This window comes from Elephas maximus, chromosome 19 (genome assembly GCF_024166365.1).
Source record: "Elephas maximus indicus isolate mEleMax1 chromosome 19, mEleMax1 primary haplotype, whole genome shotgun sequence".
NCBI lineage: Eukaryota > Metazoa > Chordata > Mammalia > Proboscidea > Elephantidae > Elephas > Elephas maximus.
The window spans coordinates 46,654,185-46,667,300 of record NC_064837.1 but is presented as its reverse complement, the minus strand read 5'-3'; the positions used below and the strand labels follow the sequence as shown (position 1 = coordinate 46,667,300).

At 49.4% G+C, this 13,116-nt stretch overlaps 1 protein-coding gene across 1 annotated transcript in view; it reads right to left on the bottom strand.

Annotated features, from left to right (window-relative positions):
- Positions 1-990: 990 nt before the first annotated feature.
- The window catches only part of LOC126063161 (transcription factor CP2-like protein 1), a 22,575-nt gene continuing 10,449 nt past the window's right edge, over positions 991-13,116 (bottom strand). Inside the window, exons 3-17 of the mRNA XM_049861347.1 lie at positions 9,837-9,919; positions 9,084-9,235; positions 8,875-8,948; positions 8,067-8,172; positions 7,863-7,969; positions 4,941-5,093; positions 4,713-4,778; positions 4,593-4,661; positions 4,003-4,103; positions 3,699-3,753; positions 3,327-3,420; positions 2,845-2,935; positions 2,304-2,386; positions 1,638-1,783; positions 991-1,460 (exon numbers count right to left, since the gene is read on the bottom strand). Of these exons, the coding sequence (XP_049717304.1) occupies positions 1,332-1,460; positions 1,638-1,783; positions 2,304-2,386; positions 2,845-2,935; positions 3,327-3,420; positions 3,699-3,753; positions 4,003-4,103; positions 4,593-4,661; positions 4,713-4,778; positions 4,941-5,093; positions 7,863-7,969; positions 8,067-8,172; positions 8,875-8,948; positions 9,084-9,235; positions 9,837-9,919 (1,509 nt within the window). The 3' untranslated portion in view covers positions 991-1,331. The remainder of the gene's footprint in view (positions 1,461-1,637; positions 1,784-2,303; positions 2,387-2,844; positions 2,936-3,326; positions 3,421-3,698; positions 3,754-4,002; positions 4,104-4,592; positions 4,662-4,712; positions 4,779-4,940; positions 5,094-7,862; positions 7,970-8,066; positions 8,173-8,874; positions 8,949-9,083; positions 9,236-9,836; positions 9,920-13,116) is intronic.

Sequence of the window (13,116 nt, the reverse complement as noted above, 5' to 3'; positions counted from 1 at the left end):
ACACAAAAAGAGAGTGGAGGGAAGGAATGGGCTGTCTCATTAGGGGGACAGCAATTAGGAGTATATATAGCAACCCAAAAAAGGTGTATATAAATTTTTATACGAGAGACTGACTTGATTTGTAAACTTAAAGCACAATAGAAATTTAAAAATACATGCATAGGAAATTAGGGATGGATTTCTTAAGACCTAAAAATGAAATATTAATACAGCTAGATTTTTAATAAAGACCACTCTATAGCCCTATGAGCATAGCTACAGTATTTTGGAGGCTTTGGTAAATAGTTTTTGCCCAAACTAATTGAAAAATTTCTTCCTTTGTCCCAGATCCCACCCCTTGCTTAAGTCTATAGTTCAGTAAGAGGACATTTCTTCTTAAGCAAAGTACAACACATTGAAAATATATACCTTTTAAAAATTAGCTTTTAATTAAAAAGGGATTGGTAGATAAAGTTTTAAATAAACATGAATTAGCATACTCATAGTGTCCAGTAGCTAACACTGCACATGGCAAAAGCTCTTTCTCCATATAGCCAGGATTTTGGGAGGTTTTTTTTTTTTTTTTTGTCTCGTTACCCTGGTCAGCTCAGTGGAGTGGGCAGAGGAGGCTGGCCAGGGTTCCAACAACCACTGACGCTGAGTTGAAAACTGAGCTTGGAGGCTGCTGGTCAGTCAGCGGAGCATCTCAAAACTTCTGGTGGACGTGGCCACAGAGGGCCAGGCATCAGTCTCCTTTTGTGGAAGTGCTCCCCAGGCCTAAGTCAGAACCAAGTAGTAGCCGTCTGGATTCTGCACTGGAAAGAGTAGAAAGGGCACCACTGGGATGAGGCAGGCTCCCCAACTGCCACTACCACTCTTCCCACAAGCCTCCAGCAGCCTGGAATGCATCTAGCGCACCCGAGAGTTCTTCCAGTTCCACCTCAAATCCACCTCTTTAGGAAGCTTTCCTATGTACTGAACCAGGCTGACCAGCTCTGGCAGAGCCGGAGGGAGATAAGGCAAACATCTGCATAACCAGACCACAAAGGGCTGGTCAGAGGTGCTCATGGGAGGTGATGTGCAAGCACCTGCCTTCTACCCTGTATGATTGTTTCGGGGTGGAGAGCAGAGTGTCTAAATAATAAACTTCCTGACAGTAGAAACTGGGACATTTTTCTCCTCGTAAGAATGCGTTTATTCAGTCACATTTTTCCTATGCTATTTTTTATATAAGTGTCTTTTAGCTATGTGATCCCTGTCCCCCTGCCACAGAGCTGGCACTCAGCAGATTTTACCAGTTGGTTGGGACAAAGCCTCCACCTTCACACCTTCAAAGAGCCTTTTAATCTCATTTAGGAGATGGAAAATAAGCATAATCTTTTCACCCTTCTGGGCCAGCCAGACACACCACCCCCTCTAAAACCCCTACCTTTCTTCACCACAGCCACAAAGTATGATTCATCCTTAAGATTCTGGACCACCTACAAGGGAGAAGGGGTCATGGGCTTGATAAGGGAGGGAGAGATCACAAAACCAAGCAAAATAAACCAGGACCAGGACAGGGAAAAGGATCCTGGGCCTGAAGAGACCTATCGTAATTCTGAGGTGGAGTGAGCCAGGCGTCCATAGGGCCTTGGTGCAGGAGAACGCCCTTTTACCTGGTCGCTGAGGAGAATGAGGATGCCCCCAGGGCCCTGGTGAAAGAGGCGGCGGATCTGATTGGCTGGGAGGGCCAGGAGCTCAGCCAGTTTCTCCATGAGCTCTGTGGCGCTGAGTTCATCCAGAGAGATCTCTTGATAAAAGCCTGGGGGTGTGGCAGGGGTCAGTGGGGGGAGGGAGCCCGGGATGCCAGGAGAACAGGTCATTCCCGGAGGAAGGAGGGGGGCAAGTGATGGGAGTGGGAAGGCAAGATTAAAGAAGGAAAAAGGCTTATGGACGCATCGTCTTCACCTCTCATTCCTCACCTTTGGGAAAACCTCAGAATGAGGGGAGAGACACAGCCCCTGACCTCATGGGGCCCCCAGTATGAAGAAGACATGGAACATCTACATACGAATAACTGAAACCAAGTACAATAACAGATGATGTACTAACCCCACATATGAATGGAATGACAAAACCAGTGGTGAGGGAATAGAACGTGGTGGAGTAAGCCCAGGGAGACATCCTGGAAAGAGAGAACACTAACTGGGTCATGGGAGGCCGGGAAATGCCAAGGTGGGCGTCCTGGGTCCCAGGGATAGTGGGGCATTACCCCTCCCCAGAATTTTCAAGCAACCACACGTGAATTTCTCATCTTCAGGGAAGAAAGGTCAGAACCTCACCTGAGTCGGAGTTCTTAGAAACCTCATTCTCTTGCCTAGAGGCCTCTTGAGCCACATATAAAGTCAGGCGATGACGGATGGGCCTGGGCCAGGAAAACAGTCTAGGTATCAGCCCTTCATTCCTGAACTCGATTGTACTTGTACCCCCATCCCTGGGAAAGTCCCTGGCTTCCTCCCAAGTCTCTGGGGAGGGAGGTCACCAAGCATTTCTTAAGTACTTAATGAACGTTGGACCTGGAGGTAGAAAAGATGAGAAAAACCTATTCTCTGCCCCCAGAAATTATGTGAGGTAGATGGAATGGCCACAGGAAGGTGGGGGTCACAGGAGCCTGACTTCAGCCCAGTCTTGCCAGCCTTGCACTATGACCTCAGGCAGATCACTGTTCTTGGCCTGAGTTTCTTCCTCCATAAAAGGAGGAAGTGTTACTAAGTGGTCTTTAAAGTGCCTTGTGACCTGATCATAACTATGCAACATCCTTGCTAGCTGAGTTAGTAAGGGCCACTTCAGTGGGAAGAGGGCATGTTTGGCAGTGCCCAGCACCTGGCTCTAAGTGTATTGAAAAGGCGAATTCCATCGGCAGCTCCACAGATCTGGATAAGGTCCTGGCGGGTAAGCTTCAGCAGATCAGTGCCTGCAGAGTCAGACAGGGCCAGACTGAGGGAAGAGGCCTGGGATCAAGGACAGGAGGCAGCGAACACAGGCCAGCAATAGTCTACAAATAGACCTAGTATTATGCCTAGACATAGGAGTCAGATTTGGATCCCAAATCCCAGCTCTGCCCCTTGTTAGCTGTGTGTCCTTGTGCAAATTATCTAACCTCTGTAGGCCCTTTCCTCAAGAGGCAGTGTGTAAATTACATAGGCTAGTACATGAGGAGACAGACTGGCACAGTGCCTGGCATCTTGTAGTCCTCAAAAAATGTTAGTTGAAGGGCACACAGCAAGCCAAGACAGAGACAGGCTTCCTGCCTCAGTATCCCACCCTCGGTCCCCTACAGGTTTGGCCTACCCGGCAAGCCTCACCAGTGAAGTTGGCCAGGATCCGACAGTAGCTGGAGAACCGATGCCGATGTAACCACTGCTGTGTCTCTGGGATGGAGGCTCCAGGATTCAGATCCTGAGGCATAAAAAGGGCCGTCCAGGTAATGCCATAGACACTTCCCTCAGGTAGCCCACAGACTGAGAACAAGAAAGAGGAGAAAAACAGCCCCTGCCCTTGGGAGCCCCCAAGTCTGAGAGGTGAGGCCCCAGTCCTATCAGGAAACAAAACTTACAATCTGTGGCCATACCACATCTTTCCACCAGGGGGCAGGGTAACCCTGTTCTGGAGAGTGCGATGAAGCCACTGAGAAGACTTTGGGGCAGTGGTTGTGGTGTTGGAAGGGATGGACTCACCTCAGCTAGGCTGCCCCCTAAGGTGTCCAGAGTGTATGATGGTGAGGCGCAGAGCCTGCAAGGAAGAGCAGAGACTCAGGGGCTCTGCAGAGCAGTGGAGCCAGTCTCCCTCCCCACCCGCTTCGGGAGGCCTGCCCTGGGAGGCAGAGCCTGTCCTGTCTCAGCCGTCCCATTCCACATGAGCCTCTTCCTTCACCTCAGCTGCACCCTCAACCCTGCCTCTTCCCCCATGCCTGGGCTGAGGGGGTCTTTACTCTCACCCCAAAACCAAAGGGCTGACAGGACAGTGATCATCCAGCCTCACCTCTCAGGGGACAGGAGCTTGCAGGGGTGAGGGGAGGTCAGAGCCAGAGGGCTGAGAGGTGAGTGGGGCCCTGCAGTGGGTTCTGGCCAGGGTGAACACTGCTGGCAAACAAAGGAAAGGTCAGCCTGGATGATCCAGGGCAGTGGTGGCTGTTCACACAGCTACCCCCACCCCCCACCACCCCATCCGTCTATGTATAAAGACCTGGCAAGGGGCTTGCCCTAAAGGGAGGCCCTGACAAGTGGACTGAGTTTCAATACAAGGGAAGACAGTACAGTAGCCTGCAGGTCTGGGGCATTTGGAGAAGGCTTCCTGGAGGAGCTAGCCAGGACAGCAGGAAGGGAGGCAAGTTTACAGAGCCGTGGGTACAGAGGTGAGGAGAGGCAATGGCAGACTCAGGAGGGGGAGCCTGGAGGCGTGAACGGCAAGGCAGGTGTCAGCTCCTGAAAAAGTGCCGAGTTTGTCCTCTGAGGGGGATGGGTAGAATCACGGGGTTGTGTTTATCCTGGAGCAGGCATAGCCCTGAGGCCTCACTTTTCCCATCTGTACAATGAGAATCTTTCCCCCAACCACTGCCCCGACACACACACCTCCACAAAGACCGTGCTCTCACAGGCAGCCTGGTACTTGTCTCTCTCGTGCAGAGGCTGTTTCTCAACCTTCTCCCGGTCAGTTTTTAGTTTCCGGTCAGCTCCTTTGGGCTATGAAGGGTGACCAGGAAGCTTCAGAGGCTCCCTCTTTACCCGCCTACCTCCCTTTAGGAGGCTCCATGGGCTCTAAGAAAAAGATCAAGCCCCATCGCTCTGTGTACAGAGAAGGGAACTGTCCCAGAGAGGGGATGCACTGTCTGGGGGTCTACAGGGCCAAAACTTAGGCAGCCAGTGGGGCAGGGTGACAGCTCTGGAAGGAGAGAAAAGGGGCCTTGGTGCTGCCTGTACCTTGAACACCTTGATGAGGCAGCCAGCTGAATGCAGGTGCTCAGGCGGAAGCTCCTTGTCACTAGGCTTAAAGGTGTCAATCTGGAGGCGGAAGGGAACGCCTTTCTCTCCACCTTTCTTTCGGGGAGTGAACTCGGTGCTAATGCAGTGAACCTGAGGTCAAGAAAGGTAAAGAGAAAACAGGATGACTCCAGACTCCACCCACATTCAAGGGATCCCACCCAAAATCTGTTAGTTACCGCCCTGTTACCTGTTAGCCACTTAGCCACAGCAACGTTTCATCCCCAGCCAGCATCTATTCTTAAAACATCAGTTTATTAGATTCTTTCCCTTGTTCAAAAATCTTCAGGGTCTCTCCATGGATATAAGAGGAGGAGCAAATTTCCTGACTGGCATTTGAATGTGTTAATGGGTCAAGACACATCTTCCGGCCCGGCTATTCTCCCTCAACCATCAAGGAACCACTGACCCCCAACACACCTTCATAGTTCTCCTTAGAGTCCTCTACCTCGAAAGCTCTCCCCACTCAATCTGAACCCCAAGTCTTTCTTTCTAGGGTAGGGTTTCCAGACAAAATACAGGATGCCTCGTTAAATTTAAATTTCAAATAAACAACAAATATTTTTTAAGTATGTCTCAAATATTGTATCAGACATAGTTGTTGTTCATGGCAACCTTATGCATAACAGAATAAAATGCCACCTGGTCCTGCTCCATCCCCATAACCGTTGCATGTTTCAATCCATTGTTGTGGCCATAGTGTCAGTTCATCTCATCGAAGGTTTCACTCACTTTTGCTGCCCCTCTACTTTACCAAACATGTCCTTTTCTAGCAATTGGTCTTTCCTGTTGTGTCCAAAATAAGCAAGCCTAAGTCTCATGATGCTTGCTTATCTAAAATTCCAATTTAACTAGGTGTTCTATATTTTATTTGCTAAATCTGGCAATCCACTCCAGGGAAGTCTCCTTGCCCTGCCATCCTGCACAGGCTGCAGCCTCCAGGCTCTGGCTGGCACCAGGATCCTGAGGACAAGTAGGACCTTCCCCTTCCTTCACTCCCATTGCGCATTGTAGCCCTCTCACAATTCTGTGAAAAGCAGTAAAAGGGTCTGCCTTCAATAAGTGAGGAAACGAAGGCTCACAGAGATTATGTGACCTGGGCAAGGCCCATGCTAGGAAGTGGTGGAGCTGGAATTGTGCCATATCTCCCTGGTTCCTAGTCCAGGTGCTTAGAACGTGGTGAGTACTCAAAAACAGGACTTACAAACAAAATACTGTTTGACTGTAAAGGTAAAGGTATTCATTTGGAGAACACTGAAAAGATATAAAGAAGAATATAGGCATCTCTCATCACCCTACCTCTCAGAGGTAACATTCGAGAATTGTTTCTTCCCATCAGTTCTCTGGGAAATTACATATGTATAATTTCACACACACACACACACATGCACACACACACACATACATACACACAGTTTTTTTACTAATAGGAATCAAATTTTAAATCAAAATTTGTATTCCGCCTGTGCTTATAGGAAAGCAGTTTTCCCTTGCCATTAATTATTTTGCAGAGACATCATTTTTAATGACTACATAACTTCCATTGTATGTCTCTACTATTTGTTGTTAGGTGCCATTGAGTCAGTTCTGACCCATAGCAACCCTATGTACAACAGAACAAAATACTGCCCATCCTGCACCATCCTCACAATCGTTGCTATGTTTGAGCCCATTGTTGCAGCCACTGTGTCAATCCATCTCTTTCAGGGTCTTCCTCTCTTTCACTGACCCTCTACTTTACCAAGCATGATGCCCTTCTCCAGGGACTGGCCCATCTGATGACATGTCCAAAATATCTGAAACAGTCTCACCATCCTCACTTCTAAGGAGCATTCTGGTTGTACTTCTTCTAAGACAGATTTTCTTGTTCTTCTGGAAGTCTATGGTATAATCAATATTCTTCGCCAACACCAGTTCAAAGGCATCAATTCTTCTTCAGTCTTCTTTATTCATTGTCCAGCTTTTGCATGTATATGAGGCAATTGAAAATATCGTGGCTTGGGTTAGGTGCACCTCAGTCTTCAAAGTGACATCTTTGCTTTTTAGCACTTTAAAGAGTGTTTCTATACTATAATTATTTAAAAGTCAATCCTCCTCTGATGGTCATTTTGGTCACTTCAAATCTTTTAATATGAAAAACAGTGTTTCCATGAACAGCTGATAAATATATTTGTATGCGCTTACTTGAACACCTGCTATAGGATAAACTTCTTGGAGTGGAAGTACTAGGTGAAAGAATGTGTACATTAAATTTAATAAATTTTGCTTAAGTGCCACCCTACAGAATAGGGGTAGGAATTTGTATTCTCAGGATATGAGAATTCCTATTTCCCAAAATCTTACCAGTAATAATTTTAAGACTTAGCATTTCTCTGACTGAATTTTATAAGTTTGAAATATCTACATTTACTGGTAATTCATATCCTTCGTATATAAATTGCCTGGTCATATCTTTTGCCTATTTTTCTTTTGAGATTTCCTCGATGTTTTTCTTATTGATATGTGAGAACTTTTTGTATCATAAATATCCTTAATATAACACATTGTGTGCCATACACGGCAAATATTTTTCCCATTGATGCCTCCTTTTAATTTTGCCTATTATTGGCAGACCATTTCTTTTTATGAAGCTAAATTCTACCCTGCTTTTTATAGCTTCCGCCATTGCTTTAGTGTTTAACAAGTTCTTTCTCCTGCCGAGATTTGATAAACATGTATCCATATTTTTTCTTCTAGTTGCTTTCTGGTAGTGGTTCATTCTTATGGTCCCCTCCCTGCCCAAACTTGCCTTCCTTTCCTACTTAGGCTGCTGCCACCCCCATAGGACCTGCTGCCTCCTCCCAGTCCCAGCCGCAGATTCACCTGCAGGAAAAGGGAGGTCTTCTTGGTCGGGTCCCAGTGAAACTCCACCGTGTTGAGTTGTGAGGGCAGTACCTGGGGTTCTATCAGCCCCACGGACAATGGCACATCTGCAGAATGGCAATGAGGAAGGGCGGCTCAGCCCTCCCTGTCCATAAGGGCTTCCAAGCCAGAAAGCAATCCCAGAAGGGTCCTGGGCCCTCTCACCAATGTCCAGGATACGATCTCCAGGCCGGCTCCACTTCCATCCATCCAGCTGCTGCTGCTCCGTGTACTGCAGGCGCCGGTCATGGAACACCACGCGCACCACGCTCTTCAGGCACAGGAGGGCATGGCTCAGGGGTCAGAGGGTGCCTGTCCCTCTACCTGCGATACACCAGCCATCCCACCCTCTCCCCTACCTTGCTTCCCATCCCTGGGAGGTATGAGGGACTGAGAGTCACTAGATCTGTGTTCAGATGCCCATCTGTGGCTCACAAGCTGTGGAACTAGCGAAGTAACCTAGAGACCCTGAACCTCAGTTTCCTCATCCGCCAAATTGGAAGTTAATCCCTTCTCACCCTTGGTCGCTCAACTCTTTCCTTTGCAACACTTGTCACCGTTTGTAATTGCATATCATGTGTATAATTTACATGTCTGTCTCACCAAGTGGAGTGCAAGTTCCCTGAGAAATGGACCTACATCTGTCGAATCCCTAGCTCGGAAAACAGCTTCTGGCCAAAATAAATATCTTTTGAGAGAAAGAATTGCCTGAGTGAATAATACTGTGTAAATATATTTCTAATCTCAGTTCTATTACTTCCTGGCTGTGTATCCTTGAGAAAATATTTAACCTCTCTGTGCCTCAATTTCTTCAAGAATTTCTTCCACCATTGAGCTGTTGTGAAGGTCAAATTAAATGATGGAATAGAGAGAGTTCTACTTGACAATGACATCACAGTGATGACTTTGGCTACCTGCTCAGAGGGACAGTCACATCCAACCTTTGCCAGTTCTGGGGATAGGATACACCTACCTTTAGTAGCCGGGGACACTGGGCGGCATCCCCCAGCTTGGGGTTGCAGAGCAGCCGCACCTCGTAGGACTGGCCTGGGAGGAGGTTGGGGGATGTGTGAGCCCCACTGAGAGGCAGAGGTGGTGCCTACCACCCGCAGCCCACCCTGTACCAGCCTCCAGAGCTTGCTGCTCCTCCCCAGCTCCTTCCCTGCCCCAGGCCCAGTGTACCCTGGTTCAGGTAGGTGAGGGTCTCCTCCTGCTGCTTCACAGCCGGTGAGGTGGCAGCACACAGAACATACTGGAACATGGAGCAGGGCAGATCCGCACTGGGGATGTTAGGAAGCTCTTCCTGCTTCAAGTAGGGCAAGGGCAGAGGCTCCCTGCGGGGACAGGAGGGCACTGCAAGCCTTCTGCCCTGTCCAGCCCATCCCCAAGGAGTTTTGACCCTCCTTCCAGGGAACCCACAATTTCCTCTAACAGGCATCCTATTCAGTCCCTCCACCCTCTGTGAGGCCTTCCTGGAGGTGCCAACCCCAGATGTGTGGCTGTCCTTCTAAACAGCTGCCATCAGCTGCTTGTGTTTGCAGCCTCAGGACTTGCCTGATACCCAGTACACACCCAACAAAAATGTCCTGAGCGGGTGGGTGGTCAGGTTGTTTGGAGATGTTCCAAACCAAGCCAAACCCAGTGCCGTCGAGTCGATTCCAACTCATAGCGACCCTACAGGACAGAGTAGAACTGCCCCATAGAGTTTCCAAGGAGCGCCTGGCAGATTTGAACTGCCAATGTTTTGGTTAGCAGCTGTAGCACTTAACCCCTATGCCACCAGGGTTTCCGGAGATGTTCCAGGACCTACTAAATTCCAGGTACATTCAACCACTTTTCCACCATCAAAGGAACTCAAGAACAGGAAGCCCACTCTCCTCAGCTTGAAACACATGGCCTTATCCGTGCCTACCCACCTTCAGATCAGGGCCTTACCTGAGCAGGCTGCTGGGGGGGCCGGGGTACATTTCCCCGGGACTGGGCCACAGGTGCTCCTGCTGGTTGTGCCAAAACAGCATCTTGGAGAGGGAGCAAAGCCAGTTGTGTGACAGTAATCTTAACACTGGGTTGGGCTGGACCCACTGGGCCACCCACCTGGAGCCTCAACCTTTATACACAGAGGCACACTGACTGGAAGGCGGGGCAAGGCCTGGGGCTTCTCATTGGCTAGGCACCAGGAAGCTTAGAAAACTTAGGACCTGAAGGGGCAGCCCAGGCTTGGGAAAATCAAGAGCCAGTGTCCCCAGGGGTCCCCACCAATCATTAACTTGAAGGGGAGATGTTGGTGAAGTAAAACAAAGTCACAGAGATGGACTTCCACTTCCCCATCCATCCCCAGAGGCCCAGGGACATCTCTCAGACTTCAAGACTGGCCCCAGATCCATGGGCCTTACAGAGTCCTGGGGACCCCTGGGCAGAGGCCCCTCACATGACCCCTGTGGGAGGAGCCTGTCCACTCTAGGGGACAGGAGAAGCAGGCACACAGCATTACATGGACCCACAAAGGGCCTTTGCTCAGTATGGGCCTTCTCTACCCCCACGGTGAGTGCACACACACATACAGGCGTGCACACACATACAGGCGTGCACACACACACAGGCACACAGGTGCAGTAATGGCAGGACACCTGTCCTTTCACTGGGAGCTGCCTGGCTAGGGGACTGGAGTTTACAGAACACAGTCCAGCTTGTTGTGGAAACACCTCAGGAGTGGCTGAAGGGGGAGCTGCCTGCCTGAGGGGAGGATGGGAGATGCCAGGAGTGCCCCCTCTGGCCAGGGAGGGCCAAGGGCAGTGGAGGAGCTCCAGTGGGGGCTGGTCTCTGACCCTTCACTTCCCTGGAGCACGGGATGGGCTCTGTTTATGGACAAATGCAGTCAGCCTGGGGGAGGCTTTCCTTCCCCACACCAGCACCTGTTGTCAATGTACACAGCCCCAGCCCCCTGCACTCACCCATCCCCACTAGTTTGTTGGGTATAAACAGACCTAAGGGTTTGCAGAAAGCAGAGACAGGGCTCTGACAAAGTGGCCTGACCTGATGTGACCCTGGCTATCTAGTCTTCATGATTCTGGGGAGTTACCTGGGGGAGAAGGAAGACCAAAGAGGTTTCCCCCTCCATGTGGGCAGGGCACCTACCTCCATCTCCAGGTACTAGGCCCTTGGTCCTGTACATGCTTTCTCCTCCCATGAGACTATACTAAATGGAAAATAAACCCAAACCAGTCACCATCAAGTTGATTCTGACGCATGGCGACCCCATGAGTGCAGAGTAGAACTGCACTCCATAGGGTTTTCAAGGCTGTGACCTTTTGGAGAGGGGAGAAAAAGGAGTGGCAGTCCTGCCAGGGGGGGCTAAAGAAGCCTGAGTCCCCAAGATGTTTAAGCCCCCAAGATGCTCCATGATAAGTTATCCTCAGGACTGAGAGGACAGGCCCACTGCCCAAACTGAGAGTTGAGGCCAGGAGGCACCCACAGAATCCTCCATGAGAGGGCAGAGAAGGATCCCAGAATGGACTGAGGAGAGGGAGTAGGCGGGGTCCCAGAAGGGGTTGGTCCTTGCCTGGGAGGAACAGGCAGTCTTGACTGGGGCCGGAGGCCAGGAGACCAGCAGACCAGGTGGAGGCTTGTGCAGGGTGTGGAGGCAAAATGGGAAGAGGCTGGTGTGAGTACCCTGCAAGGACACCACCAGAAGCTGGTATGGAGAGTGGGACATCAACCCCAGCCCCAAAACCCAGCCCTTCACCCTCTCTTCCTCCAACTCCCTCTGTTGCTGCCTCCTCCCATTCCACCCAGGAGTCAGGGCTTCTCTTCCCATCTGGGTGTGGCTGGGCCTGCCCTCGTGGTGCAGTGGTTAAGAGCTTCGGCAGAATCCACCAGCTGTTCCTTGGAAACCCTATGGGGCAGTTCTACTCTGTCTTACAGGCTCGCTATAAGTAGGAATCAACTCAACAGCAATGGGTTTCAGTTGTGTTGTTTTGTTTTGTTTTGTTTTCTCTGGAAGGGAAGAAGCCAGGGCTTGAGGCAGATGGAGCTGGGACTGGCGGTGGCTCTGGACCCGCCCCATTCCTTGGTACTCCCTGGATCAGGCACAGGGCAGGGTCTAAACCACCCTCAGGGGCCTCAGGAAAATTCTGATCTAGCCCTTCACCTTGCAGAGCAGTCTCAGGCCCTGGGAGGGTGTGAGGCTCCATGAGGCAAGGGTGCTGCCCATTCTCCATCTCTTCACCTTTCTGAACCTGTTTCCTTATCTGTAAAATGGCGGCAAGGCCTTCCTCTCACTCAGTGTGGCAATGAGTATTAAAGAAAATCCTGTGGAGCTGCATATCACTCCCAGGTTTAATCCTCAGGAGCTTCCCTCAGGGCAGCTGGGGACACCACAGAGGACCTCAGTTCCCTCACCAGAGTCTAGTAGTGGGAGTACAGACAAGACCTCCCCAGAACCAGAAACACTTCCACACACGGGTCATTTCAAGGACAATTTTTGGGTGTGATTTTTTTTTTTTAAGATTAACTATTTTTAAGTGAACAACTCCGTGGCATTTAGTACATTCACAATATTGTGTAACCACCACCTATCTAGTTCCACAACACTTTCTTCACCCCAAAAAGGAAACCCCCTACCCATTAAGCAGTTGCTCGTCCTCCCCACCTCGCTGTAGGCCTTGGCAACCACTAATCCATAGTGATTTTTTTTTTTTAACTGCAGTTTTTCCCACCCAAAATGCTCTATCATTTTCTAGGTCATGGCATAACCCACTCCTGATAATATGCTTTGGGGTTCCCTAAGCCAACAAAGTAATTTTCATCTGTAAAAATTGCTGAGAAATAAAAATCCACTGTCCTTCTCCTCTAACCAAAATGTTCTGTTTTGTTTTCTATCCCCAGGCAATGTTCCAACCTGGAGAGCTGGAGAGTGCGGCCTATCCTTCCCCCAAAGAAAGAGGGGCTGAGATGAGAAGCATGTCTCATCCATTCATTCAACAAGATGTTATTGAGGGCCTACTAGTATTGAGAGCTGAACAGAAGATTTAAAAGCATAGCTCAGCATTTCTCAAGCTGAAAGAACTGAAGAGAAAATTCAAGCCTCGAGTTGTAATATTGAAGGAGTCTATGAGCAAAATATTGAATGACACAGGAAGAATCAAAAAAAGATAGAAGGAATTGTACCAAATTGTACCAAAAAGAATTGGTCAATGTTCAACCACTTCAGGAGGTA